Genomic DNA, 25917 nt, shown 5'->3' with positions numbered 1-25917 from the left:
CCTCCATAGAAAGAAGTAACTTCTCTTAGTGGAGTCTTTCCTGGAAGCAAGCAAGATGCGGGAGACACCCTCTGGCAGACCCAAAGAGGCAAAGTCTACGCCCTCAACATCCAGGCCGTGAGAGCCAGGGACTGGAGGTTGGGATGCAGAAGAGCCCCTTCGTCCTGCGTGATGAGGGTCGGAAAAACACTCCAATCTCCACGGTTCTTCGGAGGATAACTCCAGAAGAAGAGGGAACCAGATCTGACGCGGCCAAAAGGGAGCAATCAGAATCATGGTGCCTCGGTCTTGCTTGAGTTTCAACAAAGTCTTCCCCACCAGAGGAATGGGAGGATAAGCATACAGCAGACCTTCCCCCCAATCCAGGAGGAAGGCATCCGACGCCAGTCTGCCGTGGGCCTGAAGCCTGGAACAGAACTGAGGGACCTTGTGGTTCACTTGAGATGCGAAGAGATCCACCAGGGGGGTGCCCCACGCCTGGAAGATCTGTCGCACCCCCACGGGAATTGAGCGACCACTCGTGAGGTTGCATAATCCTGCTCAACCTGTCGGCCAGACTGTTGTTTACGCCTGCCAGATATGTGGCTTGGAGCACCATGCCTTGACGGCGAGCCCAGAGCCACATGCTGACGGCTTCCTGACACAGGGGGCGAGATCCGGTGCCCCCCTGCTTGTTGACATAGTACATGGCAACCTGATTGTCTGTCTGAATTTGGATAATTTGGTGGGACAGCCGATCTCTGAAAGCCTTCAGAGCGTTCCAGATCGCTCGCAACTCCAGAAGATTGATCTGTAGATCGCTTTCTTGGAGGGACCACCTTCCTTGGGTGTGAAGCCCATCGACATGAGCTCCCCATCCCAGGAGAGACGCATCCGTGGTCAGCACTTTTTGAGGCTGAGGAATTTGGAAGGGACGTCCCAGAGTCAAATTGGAGCAAATCGTCCACCAATACAGGGATTCGAGAAAACTCGTGGACAGGTGGATCACGTCCTCTAGACCCCCGGCGGCCTGATACCACTGGGAGACTAGGGTCCATTGAGCAGATCTCATGTGAAGGCGGGCCATGGGAGTCACATGAACTGTGGAAGCCATGTGGCCCAGCAATCTCAACATCTGCCGAGCTGTGATCTGCTGGGACGCTCGCACCCGCGAGACGAGGGACAACAAGTTGTTGGCCCTCGCCTCTGGGAGATAGGCGCGAGCCGTCCGAGAATCCAGCAGGGCTCCGATGAATTCGAGTTTCTGCACTGGGAGAAGATGGGACTTTGGGTAATTTATCACAAACCCCAGTAGCTCCAGGAGGCGAATAGTCATCTGCATGGACTGCAGGGCTCCTGCCTCGGATGTGTTCTTCACCAGCCAATCGTCGAGATAAGGGAACACGTGCACCCCCAGCCTGCGAAGCGCCGCTGCTACCACAGCTAGGCACTTTGTGAACACCCTGGGCGCAGAGGCGAGCCCAAAGGGTAGCACACAGTACTGGAAGTGGCGTGCGCCCAGCTGAAATCGCAGATACTGTCTGTGAGCTGGCAGTATCGGGATGTGTGTGTAGGCATCCTTCAAGTCCAGAGAGCATAGCCAATCGTTTTGCTGAATCATGGGGAGAAGGGTGCCCAGGGAAAGCATCCTGAACTTTTCTTTTACGAGATATTTGTTCAGGGCCCTTAGGTCTAGGATGGGACGCATCCCCCCTGTTTTCTTTTCCACAAGGAAGTACCTGGAATAGAACCCCAGCCCTTCTTGCCCGGATGGCACGGGCTCGACCGCATTGGCGCTGAGAAGGGCGGAGAGTTCCTCTGCAAGTACCTGCTTGTGCTGGAAGCTGTAGGACTGAGCTCCCGGTGGACAATTTGGAGGTTGTGAGGCCAAATTGAGGGTGTATCCTTGCCGGACTATTTGGAGAACCCACTGATCGGAGGTTATGAGAGGCCACCTTTGGTGAAAAGCTTTCAACCTCCCTCCGACAGGCAGGTCGCCCGGCACTGACACTTGGATGTCGGCTATGCTCTGCTGGAGCCAGTCAAAAGCTCGCCCCTTGCTTTTGCTGGGGAGCCGCGGGGCCTTGCTGATTCGCACGCTGCTGACGAGAGCGAGCGCGCTGGGGCTTAGCCTGGGCCGCAGGCTGTCGGGAAGGAGGATTGTACCTACGCTTGCCAGAAGTATAGGGAACAGTCTTCCTTCCCCCGAAAAATCGTCTACCTGTAGAGGTAGAAGCTGAAGGCTGCCGGCGGGCGAATTTGTCGAATGCGGTGTCCCGCTGGTGGAGAGACTCTACCACCTGCTCGACTTTTTCGCCAAAAATGTTATCCGCACGGCAAGGCGAGTCCGCAATCCGCTGCTGGATTCTATTCTCCAGGTCGGCGGCACGCAGCCATGAGAGCCTGCGCATCACCACACCTTGAGCAGCGGCCCTGGACGCAACATCAAAAGTGTCATAAACTCCTCTGGCCAGGAATTTTCTGCACGCCTTCAGCTGCCTGACCACCTCCTGAAAAGGCTTGGCTTGCTCAGGGGGAAGAGCATCAACCAAGCCTGCCAACTGCCGCACATTATTCCGCATGTGTATGCTCGTGTAGAGCTGGTAAGACTGGATCTTGGACACGAGCATAGAGGAATGGTAGGCCTTCCTCCCAAAGGAGTCTAAGGTTCTAGCGTCCTTGCCCGGGGGCGCCGAAGCATGTTCCCTAGAACTCTTAGCCTTCTTTAGGGCCAAATCCACAACTCCAGAGTCATGAGGCAACTGAGTGCGCATCAGCTCTGGGTCCCCATGGATCCGGTACTGGGACTCGATCTTCTTGGGAATGTGGGGATTAGTTAATGGCTTGGTCCAGTTCGCAAGCAATGTCTTCTTCAGGACATGGTGCAAGGGAACAGTGGACGCTTCCTTAGGTGGAGAAGGATAGTCCAGGAGCTCAAACATTTCAGCCCTGGGCTCGTCCTCCACAACCACCGGGAAGGGGATGGCCGTAGACATCTCCCGGACAAAGGAGGCAAAAGACAGACTCTCGGGAGGAGAAAGCTGTCTCTCAGGAGAGGGAGTGGGATCAGACGGAAGACCCTCAGACTCCTCGTCAGAGAAATATCTGGGATCTTCCTCTTCCTCCCACGAGGCCTCACCCTCGGTGTCAGACACAAGTTCACGGACCTGTGTCTGCAACCTCGCCCTGCTCGACTCCGTGGAACCCCGTCCACGATGGGGGCGTCGAGAGGTAGACTCCCTCGCCCGCATCGGCGAAGCTCCCTCCGCCGACGTAGTCGGGGAGCCTTCCTGGGAGGTGGCCGCGGTCGGTACCAGCACGCGGTACCGACGTCGGGGACCTCAACCTGGGCGATGGGCCAGCCGGCGCCACGCTCGACGGTACCGGTGGCGCAAGCACCGCCGGTACCGGAGGGGTAGGGCGCAACAGCTCTCCCAGAATCTCTGGGAGAACGGCCCGGAGGCTCTCGTTTAGAGCGGCTGCAGAGAAAGGCTGAGAGGTCGATGCAGGCGTCGACGTCAGTACCTGTTCCGGGCGTGGAGGCTGTTCCGGGCTGTCCAGAGCGGAGCGCATCGACACCTCCTGAACAGAGGGTGAGCGGTCCTCTCGGTGCCGATGCCTGCTGGGTGCCGAATCCCTCGGCGACCCAGAGCTCTCGGTGCCGACACGGGGAGGAGACCGGTGTCGATGCTTCTTCGATTTCTTCCGAAGCATGTCACCGGAGCTCCCCGGCACCGACGAGGAGGACGTCGAATCCATCCGTCGCTTCCTCGGGGCCGAGACTGAAGAAGGTCGATCTCGGGGGGGCTGTACCGCAGGAGCCCTCAGGGTAGGCGGAGACCCACCCGAGGGCTCACCGCCACCAGCAGGGGAATGGACAGCCCTCACCTGCACTCCACCCGATGCACCACCGTCCGACGACATCAGCAGACGAGGTCCTGGTACCACCGACGTCGATGCAGCTATCCGATGTCTCGGCGCCGATGCAGAGGCCCGATGCCTCGATGCACTCGATGCAGGGGCGGCCGAGGAAGATGGTCTGGACGCTGACGACGTCGATGCACTCGAAGATCCCGGTGCCGATGCCGACGAAGAGCCCGAGAACAACACGTTCCACTGGGCTAGTCTCGCTACCTGAGTCCGCCTTTGAAGCAGGGAACACAGACTGCAGTTCTGAGGGCGGTGCTCGGCCCCCAGACACTGAAGACACGACGAGTGTCGATCAGTGAGCGAGATAACCCGGGCGCACTGGGTGCACTTCTTGAAGCCGCTGGAAGGCTTCGATGTCATGGGCGGAAAAATCACGCCGGCGAAATCAAAAGCCGAAATGGCGAAATTTGAAGCACCAAATTTAGAGGGAGAAAAAATCTCGACCGAGGCCGAAAAGAGGCCTACCCCGACGACGAAAGAAAACTTACCGGGGCAAAAAAGCTGGAAGTACGGGGAGGATTTGCACGAAACCCGGCGGGGGGTTTCCGGAGCACTTCCCGACTAGGACAAAGCTTTCCCGAAGGAAAAAAACACGTTCAAAACAAATTGGACGCGCGAGGTCGACTTTCCGGGGCTCGACACGGCGAAAACACGACCGTACCGAGTGCGGACAAAAGAAGACTGGCCGGCTCGAGCCGGTTTCGGGCGGGAAGACGGCCGCGCATGCGCGGTGCGCGCGGGCGCGCGAGGGCTAGCAAAGGACTTTGCTAGTGAAGTTTCCGATTGGAGGGGCTGCCGTGGACGTCACCCATCAGTGAGAACAAGCAGCCTGCTTGTCCTCGGAGAATATGAAGATATGTCATTTAAGTGGAAACAGATGGATAGTGGACAATTGAAAACTTTTTGAAAATAAGATTAAAAAGAAAAACTGAACGGACTGATAACGATATAAGGTGTAATACCTACTTCTATATTCATGAGAGAAAGTATTTTACTCAATGGAAGTTCACCTCTGAAGGTCACCTAAACCTGAGTCATAGTATATAGATATAGTACAACAGAACAGTTTTTGGATATGCAGTTTTAATTAGGTCTGCCACTTCCTCATTACCAAACAGGTTTTCTCCACGACAAGGGACATCCACTAGATGCTCCTGGACAGCAGATTTGAGGCTGGAGACCCTAAAACAGGAGACACATCACATTGCCACTGATAAGGAGGAAATGCGGGGAAAGAGAAATCAAAGACCTGCCGTACCAGATATTTACGACAGTTGAGATGTTTTCTGTAAAGCTTATAAAATTTTTCAGCTTTCTCAGGGGTAAGGAATTCTGCAAGGATAGAGTACCTTTTATTAGAAATTTTAAGTAAATTGTGGAATAAAGTTGATAATCCAATATGTGACTGGTTAGCATTAAAACCTGAGAACTTTTTCTCCCAAAAGAGTCTAATGCTCTAGCATCTCTTCCTGGAGGAGCAGAAGTATGAGATCTTGCACTGTCAGAACGTTTTAAAGTAGATTCCATAACTAGGGAATGAGGAGGTAACTGTGTTTTCTCAAATCCAGTGGATATCTGTATCCTATACATTGTATCAATTTTCTTTGGGATTACCTGAACTGTCAGCAGAATCTCCTAGTTTTTGAGTAGAGTGTTTTTCATAATTGTATGAAGTGGAACAGAGACTCCTTCTTTAGGAGGAGAATCATAATTCAGAACCTCAAAGAGTTCTGAACGAGGTTCTTCCTCTGTCTCTAAATTGAAAGGTATGGCTTGATCCATCTCATTGACAAAGCCAGGACAGGACATACTTTCTGGAGATGACCTACGTCTCTCAGTGGCAGAGAAAGATCAGATGGAATACCATAGGACTCCTCAGCTGAGAGGACCTGTGTGCCCTGATCCGTCTCCCAGACTCAAGACGACTCTTCAAAGTACTGTTCATGGTCCGTACATGGAAGAGTGTCAACTAGAGTGTCAGTTCTGTGTTGAAATGTGTCAAGGCTGAGTCGTCTCCGAAGCTGGAGAAAGTTGCTCTGTTGATGTTGACACATATGTCAGTTGGGTTCGTGCTGCCCCCGACGGTTGGCGCGGAGCTGGCATGCAGGATCTCTCCCAAGACTGCCTCTCCGATGAATCTACGGGCTGGGCTGAGGCTGGCACAAACATGCTGTAAAGCTTGTATAGACTGTGAATACAGTAGCCCTGAAAGCTCCTTCTTGAGCACAGCCTGTATTTCTTCATACAGAGTAGATGTTGGTACCAGCTGAGCAAGTGGTGTGGACGCGGCTTGAATAATAGTCTGTGCAGGCATAGGAGATCTGGAAGAACTCGAAGACACATGAAATATAAGTCAGAGAGAAGAGCAATCACTCTGGCATGGACGCTTCTCATGCATCAAGGACATCGAATAAGGGGAGGTGTTGTCAGAGTGCCTGGAAGGAGAACAATGGCGATGCTTCTTAGGGTTTTTACACTGCAGGCCCCTTGATGCACACAGCACCGATGTAGAGTCCTTATGCTGTTGTAGTACAGAGTCCGATGTTGGACCTTCTCAATGCTGGAGCATCTGATGTTGATGCCAATGTAGGTTCTGCTTCGAGTGCCAAATCTCTTGCCGTGCTCGATGCAGATATCAATGCAGAACCATAAAGTTTTCATGCTGGACAATGTGGGTTTTATTTTTTTTCTTTATTAGATTTCAAATATACATTTACATTAAATAAATGCCAGGAAAGTGAAATAATGAAATATACATCCTTAAGTAAATAACAGGAAAAACAATGACTTTTAAATTAGTCCACAAATATAGATTCAAGATATAAGGAAATACTTGAAAGAGAATAATCCCATTACAGGCAAATGAAATATTATGAGAGGATAGAACACATTCCCAACCAGCAGTTTCAGCTACCCGTTGGAGCAGTCAAGGACCGCTCAGCTGTGTCACTTTCCTTAAGGGAAATGAATTGCATCAATTTAACCGGGTCAAAGAACACATAGAGGCATATTTTCAAAGCACTTAGCCTTCCAAAGTTCCATAGAAACCTATGGAACTTTGGAAGGCTAAGTGCTTTGAAAATATGCCTAATAGTTAACTGAATTTAAAGAAATTAAGCATCTACAAGAAAATTTTAGGATAAAAGGTCCTCCTACTGCTAGAGTCCGTGACCTCAGCGCCAGGAATTCTTTTTTCCGTTTCTGTGTGGATCTACTCAAATCCGGATAAACTTGTATCCTCGCCCCGAAAAATTGTTGGGAAATATTTCTGAAGTAAAGCCTCAAAGCATTATTTCTATCAGACTTGAAGGCGAAGGTTACCAACATAGTAGTGCGTTCAGTAATTACCTCCAACGAGGTTTCCAATAATTCAGTTAAATTTTGTGATACTGTTGGGGCAGAAGGCAATTTTAACCCCGTTTTATAATACGCTTTTACAATTGGAGGAAATAAGTCTGTTGGTATTCCCAAGACATCTAGAAAATACATTCGCAACATTTCTATTGTGGATACCATAGGTGACTTTGGGAAATTCAAAAATCTCAGGTTATTCCATCTTAATTGGTTCTCTAAATACTCAGTCTTCTTCTGCACCTTATCAGTATCTGCCAATAATGTTCCAGAACATACTTGTAGTTTTTTAATCTCAGAATTGTTTAACTCACTTTTCTCTTCTTGTATCTTCACCCTCTCGTCCAACGCCTGATGTTGCAACTTGATTTCGGCCACTTCAGCTTTAAAAGAGTTAGTGGATTGTTGCACAGTCAAACTAAGAGCCTGGATTGCGTCCAACAGGGTTTCCAATGTAACCACGGCAGGTCTCGAAAATCCGCCAGAGGTCATCGCGGGAGTTGCCAAGATAGGAGAAGCCGGGGAAACAACCTCATCCAGACTTCATCCTGATATTAAATTTTCCGGTGTGGAAGATCCTGCTGGGCCTCCTGTAGGCGCGACCAATGCAGGCAGGGCTTCTCCAAGCGGAGTGATCCCTCCGACGGGCCTCAGCGGTGCCGTCTGTTGAGGCGGGCTCAAAGACGCCATCTCGAAGCTAAGGTCTCCTGGAAATCCAGAGGACCCAACCAAGGTCGTTGGCTGTGTTCCTTGCGTTAGAGCGCAAAACGCCTCCATCGTTGTCTGTCGCATAGCTGGGCTACAGGAGGCTTTAGCCCCTGTCTTCCTCTTTCTTTTCCCCATAGATTAGGTAATAAGAAAGAAAGCTAAGCGAAGGCCGGTGGAGGAGCAAGAGCGTTCATAACACACCTCCTCTCATGGACGCCATCTTGAATCCGATTTCTCTGACAATGTGGGCTTTAAGAGTCCTCTCGCTTGCATGGGCAGGCAGAGGCTACATTGTATATCCCGGCACTCTGGACCCAAGCACTGAACACACCAGTTATGGGGGTCTGTACCTGAAATAGTCCTATTGCATCGAGTATACTTCTCGACGTCACTTGGCACCCTCATTGACATGGAGGGAAAAACTGCTGACGCAAGGTCAAAAGGCTCTATGGTCCGGGGAGTTCAAATAGTTGCATACCCGAAAAAGGTTGATACTTTCCAGGCAAAAGATGGGCTCAGAGGCCCCAAAGGCTGAAAATTGAAAAGTAATTGAAGAAATGAGTAAACTTAACAAATCAGTACTGAAAAAGGAAGAATATGAAGAAAACAAAAATCCCCAAAAAGGGAAGGCACCAAAACGGCAAAGTCTGACGCACTGAGGAGAGATTAAAAAACAACCTCTCTGCTCTGTGGAAAATGATAGTCTGCTGGTCCTGTGCTCCAGTGTTGAGTAGGAAGGCACCCATACATGCGCGGTGGGGGAACTGACTCAAAGATTTAAACTGACAGTGTACTTGGCAGTGTCTGCATCAGGCTCCATGAATGATGTCACCCATATGTGAGAATATTATGCTTGCTTGTCCTCAGAGAATGCGAACTATTCTAAATAATAATTTAACTCCTGAACTACAAGTAAATCTGTGTCCTTAAAGGACAGGGTGAGGATCACCATTATTTGCAGGGGAGGAGGGGAAGAGAAAGTAGAGATGATTTGTAATTGTATATCGATCAAAAATCAGATTAACAAATTTATATATTGTTATGACCAGAATTGCTTTTATTGTGGCTTTCAAACTGTACAATGGTAGGTACTGAAATAAAAATACTATTAAAAAAAAGAAAATTAGTGCAAAGTCCATGTACAAAAAGTACCCATGGACTTTTCAAACAAGCCCATGCAAGTGTTTGAAAATTGCCCTAATACAATGCAACCATATTCTACCTTATCCTCTGGTTGCAGGATTAGCCCCAAGTCTCTTTTTGCATAATTTCCCTTATCAACACTGTAGCTGGTCTGAGTTCCTTCATTGTGCACATATTATTCTGATATTGTGGCAATAAAAATTGTACTCCATATCTGAGATTAGATCATCCCAAAGTCTTTATGTCCCTACCTTAGTCCTTCAATCAACTTGCCACTTTAAAGAACCTAAGGAACCTTTATATTTTACCAACAGCCACAATCTTATTGCCACCAATTTACTGTGTATCTGGATGTAATCTTGTATTTATGCTTAGGACCACCCAAAATATAAAAATACAAATTAAATACAACATATTATATGTTCAACACAGGCATTCAGGAGTAGCCTAATGGTTACTGCAGTGGCCTGAGAACCAGGGGAATTTGATTTCTACTGCAGGTCCTTGTGACTCTGGGCAAGTCACTTAACCCTCCATTGCCTCAGATACAAATAAGCAATTGTATATAATATGTAAACCGTTTGTAAATACAGAATGGTGGAAAATCAGATCCCACCCCATTTCTCTTTCTTAATTTTGACTAGTATGGTTATTTTTGTTTTCCAAAAATACAGGTCCTTTCACTGAGCTTCACTGAATTGTGTTTGATAGTTCTGCAACTTTTCTGAATCCTTCTGCTGCCTTTTGATATCCACTAATGTACTACTAATTTTGTGGTATTTGTGAAAGCTGTGGTGGTACTTTTCACCCATGTATGTAAATTATTAAACTGCAACATGGGTACAAGTGCAATCCTTGTGCCAAACCATGCTCTCTGGTCACCAGCTCTGCCTTCCTTTGATCAGCTAAATTGTAAACATTATCATAGTTACAACGTTAGCTAAAATACAGCAATAAAACAAAGAACTGGCAAAAACTTACTGTTAGCATATTGGTATCTATGTCAGGAGGATCAAACAATCGTGTCACAGACTCCGTGAATACAAAGAATGCTATCACCATTAGGAAGAGTCCATTAATAAAGCCTGAGAGAATTTCCACACGGCCATACCTGAAGAGGCATAAAGGAACATGCTTATGGCTACCACAACACTACTCAAAAAGGAGCCAAAAAGGGAGCATACAAATGGAAAGCACTGTTTCTCTCACCTGTAGCAAGTGTTCTCTGTAGATGGCAGGATTGATCAGGTACATAAGTGAGTGACATCTTGCATACTGCTGGGATGACCAACCCCTAACGTACTCCCTGTTGTTCAATCAATACAACTTTACTTAAATTTTCAATTTCTTTAATATATAACCATAAACAATACAAAACATACAACCCCAAAGTACCCTCAGTACTCCTAAAGATCCCCACAAACCAATTCCAATCACTCACACACATGCATACTCCGTGTCCCAGCTGTTGTTAAATACCCACAGATAAATACATTTCATAATCACTTTCTTCTCTGCTTCATATTCCAGAACGCAGAGCTAAAAAGCTCTAATGGCTGTCCTTTTAAATATTCAGCGTGATGACCATAACCTTATATCCGGTATGGTACTATGTCAATTAAGGACTTATTCAGTCAAAAACCAATGTTGGCATCACTCCGTGCTGTGGGGGAGCTTCATAATTTAAGCTTCAAAATATAATCCACTGTGTGATGTGAGCGTCAGTGATTAGGGCACCTTCACAGTAATGTTCTGATTGAGGACGCGCTGAAGGTGCCCTCAGCAGTCGGACCCTCTAATCACTGACACTCACATCACACAGTGGATATAAGGTTATGGTCATCACGCTGAATATTTAAAAGGACAGCCATTAGAGCTTTTTAGCTCCGCGTTCTGGAATATGAAGCAGAGAAGAAAGTGACTATGTATTTATCTGTGGGTATTTAACAACAGCTGGGACACGGAGTATGCATGTGTGTGAGTGATTGGAATTGGTTTGTGGGAATCTTTAGAAGTACTGAGGGTACTTTGGGGTTGTAGGTTTTGTATTGTTTATATATTAAAGAAATTGAAAATTTAAGTAAAGTTGTATTGATTGAACAACAGGGAGTACGTTAGGGGTTGGTTAAGTGTTTGTGCTTTGTTTGAAGGTTTCCCTTTATTAGTTAATACTGCTGGGATGAAACAGCTCTCTCAAAGCTCAGAAATAAGTGTAGAGTTCTAAGCATGTGTATTCCTTTCCACATACAGTGGTCTCTTCAACACTTCAGCTAATTCAATAGCTGAAGAAGGAATGTAACTCCTGGGAAGGTGGGAGGGACTGTGTGCCTCATCAATCCTTGTCTATGGAATAACTGAAGTTACTCACCTGTAGCAGATGTTCCCAGCGGACAGCAGGACTAATATTCTCACATGTGGGTGACATCTCTGACAGAGCCCTGGTGTGAATCCTACCCAGGTTACTGTGGCCTTTAAGAAGCCTTTGGCAGGCTCGCACCTGCAAGCGTGCCTTCCTGCCCATGGTCCCATGCCTTCCTGTCGCATGGGACCACCAGTCTGATCCAAAAGCATAAGAAAAGAATGCAACTTCAAGGGGAAGTGCGAGGGTACGTGAGAATACTAGTCCTGATGTGCCACAAGTGAGTAACTTTGCTTTCTCCAAGGACAAGCAGGACTTAGATTCTCACATGTGGGAATTTCTAGCTACCAGGCTCACCAAAAACAACAAAGAATGATCAACAGAGACTTGCAATAGCAAGGCCAATAAGAACCAATAACTCTAATAACCAAAAACGGGCCTGTTGCAGAGGTGCAGCCTGGAACAGAAACAAATATGCCTAGGAGGGCAGAGCTGGAATCTAGACACCAAACAAATTCTGCTGAACTGTCTTGAACAAACTGGCCGTCATATCGGGTATGCTGCACACGGCATTAATGAGATGTGAACGTGTGGACTAAAGACCACCTTGCAGCTCTGCAAACCTCATCAATGGAGGCTAACCTCAAGTGGGCTACCAATGCAGCTATGGCTCTGACACTGTGAGCCATGACATGGCCCTCTACAGACAGCCCAACCTGGGCATAAATGAAGGAGATGGAGTCTGCTAGCCAACTGGATAAAGTGCATTTACCGATGGCTGCCCCCATCTTATTTGGGGGTGGACTGTCTATAGGCTCTAGTACACTCCAGGTAGAAGGCCAAGACTCGCTTGCAGTCCAAGGAATTTGGAATGGAAGTCCTTGGTTCAAACTGGACCGAATCATCTACCAGAGGAGCAACCAGGCAAGCTTCGGGGTGACTGCGATGATATCTGCAAGGTTCCCTGAGGCCTGGGAAGCAAGGGTCCATTGTGCATCTCACACAAGTGGAGGTGAGCCACGGGAGTGATATTCACTGTAGAGGCCATAAGGCCCAGCAACCTCAAAATCAGCTGAGCCATGACCTGCAGGTGCTCTGAACCTGAGTGGTGATGTCCATAAGGACATACCATGTAAAATGAATTCACATACCACGTAAAATGAATTTATCTTTTTGGGCAGACTGGATGGACCGTACAGGTCTTTATCTGCCATCATTTACTATGTTATCTGCCTGAGCTGGAAGCAGGTAGGCCTGAGCATGGACCGTGTCTAGCAGGGTTCCAAATAAACTCCAATTGTTGAACTGGGAGCAGGTGATCTTGGGGTAGTTGATTGCAAAAACAGGTAGCTCCAACACCCAAACAGTTCTCTGCAATGACTTCTGAGCACCCTCCTTCGAAGTGCTCTTTACCAATCGTTCAGATAGAGAAAGACATGAATTCCCAGTCTGCGCAGCAACACTGCAACTACTGCTAGACAATTTGTGAAAACCTTGGGAGCTGATGTGAGCCCAAATGGCAGGACGCGGTACTTGAAATAATGTTTATTATTTCCTTAGGTCTAGGATAGGATGAAATAACCCCGGTTTTTTTAGGCATGAAGAAGTACTTGGAATAGAATCCCTTCCCTTCATTCCCTGCTTAGACTGGAGAGCTGGTTGGGACTTCTGTGCCTGCTGCTGCCGAGGCTGGGAGTGCTGGGGCTGAGCAGAAAGGGGGGATACCTGCACCTTTGAGAGTAGCAGGAACTCCTTCTGTTCCCACAAAATGGGAAGGCCATGACAGAGACTTGATGGCACACAATATGCTACCACAGAACACCAGTGACATCAAAAAATTCACTGATTGCCTGGACCCAATCCTAGGTGACTACCCAGCAGACCGAATCTGAACTAACTTCGCACTCCTTAATGCTGAAATCGTCACCCATGCGATTAACAGGTTCGCCAAATCCCACTGTAAACTGGACATTTGTCCCAACAACCTAATAAAATCCGCACCACAATGCTTCATAGCAGACCTCACTTCACACCTAAACTACTTGCTACAACATGGACTCTTTCCTAAGGATAAAGGCAACATACTACTCACCCCAATACCTAAAGACTCAAAGAAAAAAGCAAATGATATTACCAACTACCGCCCGATAGCATCTATTCCTCTGGTAGTCAAACTATTGGAAAGCATGGTAACCAAGCAACTTACTGACTACCTGAACAAATTCTCAATATTACACGAATCACAATCAGGATTCCGCTCCAACCACAGCACTGAAACAGTACTAATCACTCTCCTAACCAAATTTAAACAAGAAATTGCAACTGGTAAGAGTATACTTCTCCTACAATTTGACATGTCGAGTGCGTTCGACATGGTTAACCATAAAATACTACTAAACATACTAGAATACTTCGGGATCGGTGGAAGCGTACTCAGTTGGATCAATGGCTTCCTAACCGCAAGAACATACCAAGTGATAGCAAACTCGAACACATCACTACCATGGAAACCAGAATGTGGAGTACCCCAAGGATCACCACTATCACCGACCCTTTTCAATCTAATGATGACCCCCACTAGCCAAATCCCTACACAACCAATGCCTTAACCCCTACATCTATGCAGACGATTTCACGATATACATCCCATTCAAACATGATCTAACAGAAATCACAAACGAAATCCAACTTAGCCTCCAAATCATGAACTCATGGGCGGATACATTTCAACTAAAACTCAACGCAGAAAAAACACACTGTCTCATCCTCTCATCACCACACAACACGAACAAACCCACACACAAAAACAGCCCAGACTACACCCTTCCTGTTTCAGACAGCCTGAAAATTCTTGGAGTTACAATCAACTGAAATCTTACACTAGAGAGCCAAGCGAAAAATACAACAAAGAAAATGTTTCACGCAATGTGGAAACTTAAACGTGTAAAACCTTTCTTCCCTAGGGAAATATTCCGCAGCCTGGAACAATCAATGGTTCTAAGCCACCTAGACTACTGCAATGCAATTTATGCTGGATGCAAAGAGCAAATCATGAAGAAACTCCAAAATGCCCAAAACACCGCAGCCAGACTCATATTTGGAAAAATGAAATACAAAAGTGCAAAACCCTTACGAGAAATACTACACTGGCTCCCAATCAAAGAGCGAATTGGGTTCAAAATCTGCACCCTGGTTCATAAAATTATTTACGGCGAGGCCCCAGTCTACATGGCAGACCTTATAGACCTACCAATCAGGAACACAAAAAGGTCAGAACGCACATACCTAAATCTCCATTACCCCAGCTGCAAAGGACTAAAATATAAAACAACATACGCATCCAGCTTCTCCTATATAAGCACGGACATATGGAATGCACTTCCAAACATCATGAAAACAATGCACGACCTAACAAACTTCAGGAAATTGTTAAAAACCAACCTGTTCACAAAGGAATACCAGAATGATCCAACCTAAGTACCTGAACCCTGCATCACAATCAAAACTCCTACCTGAACTAGACAAAACTTAACTCTCTCTCCTTGAAAGCGAATGCTACATACCTGTAGAAGGTATTCTCCGAGGACAGCAGGCTGATTGTTCTCACTGATGGGTGACGTCCACGGCAGCCCCTCCAATCGGAATCTTCACTAGCAAAGTCCTTTGCTAGCCCTCGCGCGCCCACGCGCACCGCGCATGCGCGGCCGTCTTCCCGCCCGAAACCGGCTCGAGCCGGCCAGTCTCGTATGTAGCAAAAGAGAAACAAGGGAAGACTCAACTCCAAAGGGGAGGCGGGCGGGTTTGTGAGAACAATCAGCCTGCTGTCCTCGGAGAATACCTTCTACAGGTATGTAGCATTCGCTTTCTCCGAGGACAAGCAGGCTGCTTGTTCTCACTGATGGGGTATCCCTAGCCCCCAGGCTCACTCAAAACAACAACCATGGTCAATTGGGCCTCGCAACGGCGAGGACGTAACTGAGATTGACCTAAAAAAATTTACCAACTAACTGAGAGTGTAGCCTGGAACAGAACAAAACAGGGCCCTCGGGGGGTGGAGTTGGATCCTAAAGCCCAAACAGGTTCTGAAGAACTGACTGCCCGAACCGACTGTCGCGTCGGGTATCCTGCTGCAGGCAGTAATGAGATGTGAATGTGTGGACAGATGACCACGTCGCAGCTTTGCAAATTTCTTCAATGGAGGCTGACTTCAAGTGGGCTACCGACGCAGCCATGGCTCTAACATTATGAGCCGTGACATGACCCTCAAGAGCCAGCCCCGCCTGGGCGTAAGTGAAGGAAATGCAATCTGCTAGCCAATTGGATATGGTGCGTTTCCCTACAGCCACTCCCCTCCTATTGGGATCAAAAGAAACAAACAATTGGGCGGACTGTCTGTGGGGCTGTGTCCGCTCCAGATAGAAGGCCAATGCTCTCTTGCAGTCCAATGTGTGCAGCTGACGTTCAGCAGGGCAGGAATGAGGACGGGGAAAGAATGTTGGCAAGACAATTGACTGGTTCAGATGGAACTCCGACACGACCTTTGGCAAGAACTTAGGGTGAGTGCGGAGGACTACTCTGTTATGATGAAATTTGGTGTAAGGGGCCTGGGCTACCAGGGCCTGAAGCTCACTGACTCTACGAGCTGAAGTAACTGCCACCAAGAAAATGACCTTCCAGGTCAAGTACTTCAGATGGCAGGAATTCAGTGGCTCAAAAGGAGGTTTCATCAGCTGGGTGAGAACGACATTGAGATCCCATGACACTGTAGGAGGCTTGACAGGGGGCTTTGACAAAAGCAAATCTCTCATGAAGCGAACAACTAAAGGCTGTCCTGAGATCGGCTTACCTTCCACATGGTAATGGTATGCACTGATTGCACTAAGGTGAACTCTTACAGAGTTGGTCTTGAGACCAGACTCAGACAAGTGCAGAAGGTATTCAAGCAGGGTCTGTGTAGGACAAGAGCGAGGAGCTAGGGCCTTGCTGTCACACCAGACGGCAAACCTCCTCCATAGAAAGAAGTAACTCCTCTTAGTGGAATCTTTCCTGGAAGCAAGCAAGATACGGGAGACACCCTCTGACAGGCCCAAAGAGGCAAAGTCTACGCTCTCAACATCCAGGCCGTGAGAGCCAGGGACCGGAGGCTGGGATGCAGAAGAGCCCCTTCGTCCTGCGTGATGAGGGTCGGAAAACACTCCAATCTCCACGGTTCTTCGGAGGATAACTCCAGAAGAAGAGGGAACCAGATCTGACGCGGCCAAAAAGGAGCAATCAGAATCATGGTGCCTCGGTCTTGCTTGAGTTTCAACAAAGTCTTCCCCACCAGAGGAATGGGAGGATAAGCATACAGCAGGCCCTCCCCCCAATCCAGGAGGAAGGCATCCGATGCTAGTCTGCCGTGGGCCTGAAGCCTGGAACAGAACTGAGGGACTTTGTGGTTGGCTCGAGATGCGAAGAGATCCACCAAGGGGGTGCCCCACGCTTGGAAGATCTGGCGCACCACTCGGGAGTTGAGCGACCATTCGTGAGGTTGCATAATCCTGCTCAGTCTGTCGGCCAGACTGTTGTTTACGCCTGCCAGATATGTGGCTTGGAGCACCATGCTGAGACGGCGAGCCCAGAGCCACATGCTGACGGCTTCCTGACACAGGGGGCGAGATCCGGTGCCCCCCTGCTTGTTGACATAGTACATGGCAACCTGGTTGTCTGTCTGAATTTGGATAATTTGGTGGGACAGCCGATCTCTGAAAGCCTTCAGAGCGTTCCAGATCGCTCGCAACTCCAGGAGATTGATCTGTAGACCGCGTTCCTGGAGGGACCAGCTTCCTTGGGTGTGAAGCCCATCGACATGAGCTCCCCATCCCAGGAGAGACGCATCCGTGGTCAGCACTTTTTGTGGCTGAGGAATTTGGAAAGGGCGTCCCAGAGTCAAATTGGACCAAATCGTCCACCAATACAGGGATTCGAGAAAACTCGTGGACAGGTGGATCACGTCTTCTAGATCCCCAGCAGCCTGAAACCACTGAGAAGCTAGGGTCCATTGAGCAGATCTCATGTGAAGGCGGGCCATGGGAGTCACATGAACTGTGGAGGCCATGTGGCCTAGCAATCTCAACATCTGCCGAGCTGTGATCTGCTGGGACGCTCGCACCCGCGAGACGAGGGACAACAAGTTGTTGGCTCTCGTCTCTGGGAGATAGGCGCGAGCCGTCCGAGAATCCAACAGAGCTCCTATGAATTCGAGTCTCTGTGCTGGGAGAAGATGGGACTTTGGGTAATTTATCACAAACCCCAGCAGCTCCAGGAGGCGAATAGTCATCTGCATGGACTGCAGGGCTCCTGCCTCGGACTTGTTCTTCACCAGCCAATCGTCGAGATATGGGAACACGTGCACCCCCAGCCTGCGAAGTGCCGCTGCTACTACAGCCAAGCACTTTGTGAACACCCTGGGCGCAGAGGCGAGCCCAAAGGGTAGCACACAGTACTGGAAGTGACGTGTGCCCAGCTGAAATCGCAGATACTGTCTGTGAGCTGGCAGTATCGGGATGTGTGTGTAGGCATCCTTCAAGTCCAGAGAGCATAGCCAATCGTTTTCCTGAATCATGGGAAGGAGGGTGCCCAGGGAAAGCATCCTGAACTTTTCTTTTACGAGATATTTGTTCAGGGCCCTTAGGTCTAGGATGGGACGCATCCCCCCTGTTTTCTTTTCCACAAGGAAGTACCTGGAATAGAATCCCAGCCCTTCTTGCCCGGATGGCACGGGCTCGACGGCATTGGCGCTGAGAAGGGCGGAGAGTTCCTCTGCAAGTACCTGCTTGTGCTGGAAGCTGTAAGACTGAGCTCCCGGTGGACAATTTGGAGGTTTTGAGGCCAAATTGAGGGTGTATCCTTGCCGGACTATTTGCAGAACCCACTGATCGGAGGTTATGAGAGGCCACCTTTGGTGAAAAGCTTTCAACCTCCCCCCGACCGGCAGGTCGCCCGGCACTGACACTTGGATGTCGGCTATGCTCTTCTGGAGCCAGTCAAAAGCTCGCCCCTTGCTTTTGCTGGGGAGCCGCGGGGCCTTGCTGAGGCGCACGCTGCTGACGAGAGCGCGCGCGCTGGGGCTTAGCCTGGGCCGCAGGCTGTCGAGAAGGGGGATTGTACCTACGCTTGCCAGAAGAGTAGGGAACAGTCCTCCTTCCCCCCAAAAATCTTCTACCTGTAGAGGTAGAGGCTGAAGGCTGCCGGCGGGAGAACTTGTCGAATGCGGTGTCCCGCTGGTGGAGATGCTCTACCACCTGCTCGACCTTCTCTCCAAAAATATTGTCCGCACGGCAAGGCGAGTCCGCTATCCGCTGCTTGAGTCTATTCTCCAGGTCGGAGGCACGCAGCCATGAGAGCCTGCGCATCACCACACCTTGAGCAGCGGCCCTGGACGCAACATCAAAGGTGTCATACACCCCTCTGGCCAGGAATTTTCTGCACGCCTTCAGCTGCCTGACCACCTCCTGAAAAGGCTTGGCTTGCTCAGGGGGGAGCGCATCAACCAAGCCCGCCAACTGCCGCACATTGTTCCGCATGTGTATGCTCGTGTAGAGCTGGTAAGACTGGATTTTGGCCACGAGCATAGAAGAATGGTAGGCCTTCCTCCCAAAGGAGTCTAAGGTTCTAGAGTCTTTGCCCGGGGGCGCCGAAGCATGCTCCCTAGAACTCTTAGCCTTCTTTAGGGCCAGATCCACAACTCCAGAGTCGTGAGGCAACTGAGTGCGCATCAGCTCTGGGTCCCCATGGATCCGGTACTGGGACTCGATCTTCTTGGGAATGTGGGGATTACTTAATGGCTTGGTCCAGTTCGCAAGCAATGTCTTTTTCAGGACATGGTGCAAGGGAACAGTGGACGCTTCCTTAGGTGGAGAAGGATAGTCCAGGAGCTCAAACATTTCAGCCCTGGGCTCGTCCTCCACAACCACCGGGAAGGGGATGGCCGTAGACATCTCCCGGACAAAGGAAGCGAAAGACAGACTCTCAGGAGGAGAAAGCTGTCTTTCAGGGGAGGGAGTGGGATCAGAAGGAAGACCCTCAGACTCCTCGTCAGAGAAATATCTGGGGTCTTCCTCTTCCTCCCACGAGGCCTCACCTTCGGTGTCAGACACAAGTTCACGAACCTGTGTCTGCAACCTCGCCCGGCTCGACTCAGTGGAGCCACGTCCACGATGGGGGCGTCGAGAGGTAGACTCCCTCGCCCGCATCGGCGAAGCTCCCTCCGCCGACGTAGTCGGGGAGCCTTCCTGGGAGGTGGCCGCAGTCGGCACCGCACGCGGTACCGACGTCGGGGACCTCACCCCGGGCGATGGGCCAGCCGGCTCCACGCTCGACGGTACCGGAGGCGCAAGCACCGCCGGTACCGGAGGGGTAGGGCGCAACAGCTCTCCCAGAATCTCTGGGAGAACGGCCCGGAGGCTCTCGTTCAGAGCGGCTGCAGAGAAAGGCATGGAGGTCGATGCAGGCGTCGACGTCAGAACCTGTTCCGGGCGTGGAGGCTGTTCCGGGCTGTCCAGAGTGGAGCGCATCGACACCTCCTGAACAGAGGGTGAGCGGTCCTCTCGGTGCCGATGCCTGCTGGGTGCCGACTCCCTCGGCGACCCAGAGCTCTCGGTGCCGACGCGGGGAGGAGACCGGTGTCGATGCTTCTTCGACTTCTTCCGAAGCATGTCACCGGAGCTCCCCGGCACCGACGAGGAGGACGTAGAATCCAGCCGTCGCTTCCTCGGGGCCGAGGTCGAAGGAGGTCGATCTCGGGGGGGCTGTACCGCAGGAGCCCTCAGGGTAGGGGGAGACCCACCCGAAGGCTCACCGCCACCAGCAGGGGAATGGACAGCCCTCACCTGCACTCCTGACGATGCACCACCGTCCGACGACATCAGCAGACGAGGTCCCGGTACCACCGACGTCGATGCAGCTATCCGATGTCTCGGCGCCGATGCAGAGGGCCGATGCCTCGATGCACTCGATGCACTGGCGGCCGAGGATGAAGGTCTGGACGCTGACGATGTCGATGCACTCGATGACCCTGGTGTCGATGCCGACGAAGAGCCCGAGAACAAAACGTTCCACTGGGCCAATCTCGCTACCTGAGTCCGCCTTTGTAACAGGGAACACAGACTACAGTTCTGAGGACGGTGCTCGGCCCCCAGACACTGAAGACACGACGAGTGCCTATCAGTGAGCGAGATTACCCGGGCGCACTGGGTGCACTTCTTGAAGCCGCTAGAAGGCTTCGATGTCATGGGCGGAAAAATCACGCCGGCGAAATCAAAATCTGAAATGACGAAAGTGAGCACCAAAACTTTAAGGGAGAAAAAATCTCGACCGAGGCCGAAAAGAGGCCTACCCCGACGACGAAAGAAAACTTACCGGGGCAAAATCTGAAAAATACGGGAAGGGGCAAACGAAACCCGAGAGGGCTTCCGGAGCACTTCCCAAGCAGTTTGGATTTTCCGAAGAAAACACGTCGAAAAAGGACGCGCGAGGTCGACTTTCCGGGGCTCGACACGGCGAAAACATGACCGTACCGAGTGCGGACGAAAGAAGACTGGCCGGCTCGAGCCGGTTTCGGGCGGGAAGACGGCCGCACATGCGCGGTGCGCGTGGGCGCGCGAGGGCTAGCAAAGGACTTTGCTAGTGAAGATTCCGATTGGAGGGGCTGCCGTGGACGTCACCCATCAGTGAGAACAAGCAGCCTGCTTGTCCTCGGAGAATACTTAATATACTCTCTCATCTATGATCATTAACACTTGACCACTCTGTATTTCTCTTACCGGAATTGGCGATTGCCATCACGGTACTATGTAAGCCACATTGAGCCTTCAAAAAGGTGGGAAAATGTGGGATACAAATGCAATAAAATAAATAAATATTTTTGATGAGGTTCGTGACCTCTTCCACCTTGTCTCCTCACAGCAAGGGACTTCTGAACCACTAGTTCTAAGTCCGAGACATGCAGCCATGAGAGTCTACATATCCCAATACCCAAGGAGGAAAGTCCAGATGACACATCAAAAAGAGTTGAAAGTGCCCTTCGTCAAATGTTTTCTGCATGCCTTTTGTGAGCGGCTTGCTGTGAGTGTGGGGGTGGGGGCAAGGGAGCGAGTGTCCGCAAATTCAAGCACACTGCCCACCAAGGACTTCAAGTAAATGCTCACGTAATGCTGGCATATCTGGATGCAGGAAATAAGAACTGAGACCTGGAAAACCTTCCTCCTAAACGATTCCAGGGTCTGTGCATCCCTGCCTGGGGGGAGCCAAGGCATGGGACTTCGAGCTTCTGGCGTCTTTGAGAGTGAATTTGACCACCATGGAATGGAAATTGCACCTTCTTGAACCCGGGAGCCTTCTGGACTCTATTTATGGAGTCCACATCCTTTGGAATGACCTGCACAGAGAGAGGGATCTCCCAATGATTCATCTGTGCATCCCTCAGCACTTTGTAAATAGGGACTGTCAAAGCATCCTGAGGCGGAGAATTGTAACTGAGGAGAGTCATCAACTCCGCCCTGGGCTCATCCTCCATCTCACACAAAAAGCCTACAAAAGGAGAGGTCTTCGAGAGGGGTCTGAGGGGATACTAAGGTTCCTCTCCTTTGAGAAGTCCTTGAACTGCTCCTCAGACACCCAGAAATGGTCCAGCTCAGACTCTGCAAAATACTTATCATGAGGCAACTCAGTCCGCACCTGCCTCGGTCTGCTGGCATGCACAGGCCCAAAATTGGGAGCACAGAACCTCTCTGGAACGCCGAGGTAGGGTTACCATATGGCTCCAGAAAAAGGAGGACAGATTGAGCCAGTCTGGGTTTTACTTCCATTGCTTTCAATGGAAGCAAAACCTGGACTGGGTCAATGTGTCCTCCTTTCTCTGGAGCCATATGGTAACCCTACTCCTAGGCAGCTTCCTCCCCCGAGAATGGAAACGGTAACTGTCCAATTCCACTGCCCTGCGAGGCACCAGCATTGACAACAAGCTGACAGGCAAGGAATGGGCTTCCAGAATGAGCCGGAGCAAGTCCAGAGGTGGTGTAGACGCCCTCGATGCCTCGGTGTCGAGCTACTCCAAGATGCGCTACAGCTCCTTCTAGAGCATGGCCCAGATCTATTCCTTGAGGGCAGGCATCAGCAAAGGCAGGGGTGGTGCTCGTGCGGGGACAGCCTGTGAAGATGGTGATGCTGAATTGAGAGCGGGATTCTGGCCTCAGAGAGGCTGACAGATCAGCACCACTACCGTGGAGGGGGAGCAGTCCTCATGGTGCTGGCGAAGCCGACGTCCTGGAGCTTTCAGAATAAGCTCCAGGCACTGTGCATCGAGGAGGACCAACGCTGGTGCCTCTTTGCCTTTGCTTGATACCCAACATCGGAGTGACGGTGCCAATGAGGATGTCGACAAAATCAAATACTTCCTTGGGGTTGGGTCTGATAATGCTCAGCCCGCAGGCTAACTAACAATGCTCAATGCCGAGGCAGGTGGAGACCTCAGTGCTGATGTTTTGCCAGTGTTCAGTGCAGCTCCAGAAGCCATGGGGACCGATGCTCTCTATGCAAATATGGGGAAGTTGGTCTTCTGCACACCCCTCTCTCTGGATTTCATGGTCCTCTTCTGCATTTGAGCACAAAGAGGACTTGTTAGAGAGTCATGAACCCGTCCCAAGTACTTTAGACAAATATCATGAGTGTCAGTCACAGACACAGTTTGAGTGAAAAGGGAACATTTCTTAAACCCTCTGGGACATTATGAGAAAAATAGCCGCAGTGAAATCAAACCGCTCAATTATGTTGGGGGGGGGGGGGGGGAATAGAAGCAGCTCACCAGAAAGGATGAGGAAACGTGACCGGGAGTCCAGGCCCAAAATGGCTGTGGGCCGTGGGAAAAAAAATAAATAAATAAAGATCCGAAAAAGTCTACGACCTGGGTAGGGACGGAGAAGGAGCAGCTACAAAAACAAAAAAGGACCCTCTCTTAGGTGGCAGAGCCTGACTGCAAGAAGGCACAAAAACTACAACAAGGGTAGAAAAATTGCGCTGTTAAAGGGGCAAGTCTTGTTAGCTCTGCGGACAGAAAGACTGGTGGTCCCGCATGACTTCAGCAGGTGGGAAGGTAGTCACACTTGTGAGGTGCAGGCCTGCCCTGTCATGCGAAAGGCTTCTTAAAGACACAGTACTTTAAGCAGTGTCCGCACTGGGGCTCCTTCGGATATGTCACCCACATGTGAGAATCTAAGTCTTGCTTGTGCTCTGAGAACATCCATTACAGGTAAGGCACAATGCTTTTTTTCGTCACCATGTAGAATTGAGTCAGACACACAAGTGGGTGACTCCCAAGCTCAGGGCTGCTTAAGTTTATGTATAATTTTACAACTGTCCAGAAACAGCCCAATCACAAAGAAAGATACAAAAAGTTGCAATTGTTACAAAGGCAGGTTGGCCAGTAGAGCTCAACTGAATGCAGACTTTGAATCTAGGCTGGTTCAATAATAGTGTGAAGTGAAGGTATCAAGCGAGGACCAAGATGCTGCTTTGCATATGCTGTCCAGTGAAACAGATTCAAGAAAGCCATTGTAGCTGACGTGGTTCTGATCTGATGAGGTTTCACTTTACTGGCAGCAGGATTACTGGCTTGAGAAAACAAGTAGGCAGGCGACTTACAAAATCCAGCACGGAATGAAAAAAAGAAGCAAATCGCCACAAAACTTTCATAAAAAGTCAATTTACTCACCACTTAAAATCATAAATAGTTAAAAGCCCGACACAGCTGCATTTTGCCCTCTTAAAGGCTGTATATGGGCACTGGTAATGAATATCCAGGTCACCAGCAGTGACTGGATGTTATGTGAGTACAGCCGATTTGTTAGTTTGCTGTACCTACATAGCTGAGGCATAATTAGGACCTACTTCTGTGCAGTCTTACATGCTCAGTTAGCTATGTGGGCACAGACACTTCAGTGCTCGCATAACTTTTGCCTCAATCCCGATTCTGCTTTTAGACCACCCTGACACTAACAGAGCCATAACAGTCAGAGCCAATATTCAGTAAGAAGCTTGAATATGTATGTGATTGATGATCACAAAGTACCAAATCTCTCAGCACGGAGAGACTCTGTTCCTCCTTTGACAAATTTTAGAACATCTTTTGCAGGAACCACGAGGCTCTTGCAAAAGAGGTAGTGAAACAAATGGAGAGGAGTCATTAGCAACCATGATTGGAGTGGAAGATAATTGAGGATGAACCATTACTCATTGTCAACTGGGGAGAAATAGGTGGCTTGCACAAGATCTGTACTATCAGGACAAAAGAAACTTTGCACAGAATTGGCCTGCTCATGATCTAGGCTGAACAGTTGTATTAGTGACTGTACTGACGGAGGATGAAACATCAGCAGTACAGCCCTGGCAGTGTCTCTTTGATGGGGTAGACTACATTGGAGACAGATCACAGGTCTGTGCTTAGGGGCTACCTCTCAGAAGATGTGTCTGCTTTTCTAGCGTTTTAGAATGGACCAGCAAAAATGTTTCCACCTCAGTCCAGTATGAGCATTTTATGGCTGTGACTTTGGGCATGGAAACCTCCAAAGAGTTTTGTCCACATCTTGAGGATCTCTGGCGCTGTTCCTCTGTGGATGGACTCAAAGTCAATGTGAAGGGAGGCTGAAGGAACTTCTGCCAAATAAGACATACTAGAATGTGCAGATGTCTTCTTGTCCTGTTTTTGAGAAAACAGAAACCTCTTCTGCATTTCATGATTCTGGAGGTGGTTCACAGGTGGTCTTCTCTGCTATCAGCCTAGTCTTAGCCCAGACAAATTAGACACTTCGAATGGTGGCTGAAGTTCTAGATCTTGGTTGGAAAACTGACTTTGATGAACAAAAAAGGGCAAAAAAAAAAGAGCAACAAACAAATTTTTTTTTTTTTTTGGAAGGAGATGAAAAACAACATTGGAACGCAGAGGTTGAAAAACCTCTCGAAGACAGAAGAGCTTTGTTTTAATGTCTGCTTGGCAAAACAGGAAAAACAAAACTGAACTGCTAAGGAATCCACTGTGGGAAGAGCTGTGCATGCTCAGAACTTTACACTTAGGAAGATATTCTGCAACAAGGCGCTACCTTCTAAGTGCCATATTTGCACATGCAGTGAGTCTATTCTATAAGAACACTTATGCATGTAAGTATAGGTGCCAACTCAGTGGTTGCTTGAGCATCCCCAAAATTGAGCAAACTCGGGATTTGTCCAGTGAGGAGTTACTTCCATTAGGTTTAGCACCCCCAATCACTTTGAAAAGTTAGCTTCTATGCGTGCAAGTCTTCTTATCCTATATAATAAAACGCACCTCCAACATTCTGAAGCTGACGGCATGGCTGAAGCATTCCTGCTCTCTGTATCTATCTCCTGAATTGACATCACGTACTTCCGGGTTTGTC

General features: G+C 49.4%; 1 protein-coding gene across 1 annotated transcript in view; it reads right to left on the bottom strand.

Annotated features, from left to right (window-relative positions):
* The window catches only part of SLC30A5 (solute carrier family 30 member 5), a 165811-nt gene that overhangs the window by 42209 nt on the left and 97685 nt on the right, over positions 1-25917 (bottom strand). The window contains exon 12 of the mRNA XM_030193218.1: positions 10093-10222. Coding sequence (XP_030049078.1) covers positions 10093-10222 — 130 coding nt within the window. The remainder of the gene's footprint in view (positions 1-10092; positions 10223-25917) is intronic.

The sequence above is a fragment of the Microcaecilia unicolor genome, chromosome 2 (assembly GCF_901765095.1).
Source record: "Microcaecilia unicolor chromosome 2, aMicUni1.1, whole genome shotgun sequence".
In the NCBI taxonomy this organism is placed as follows: domain Eukaryota; kingdom Metazoa; phylum Chordata; class Amphibia; order Gymnophiona; family Siphonopidae; genus Microcaecilia; species Microcaecilia unicolor.
Note: the sequence above shows the minus strand (reverse complement) of the source record. Positions and strands in the feature narration are given on the sequence as shown.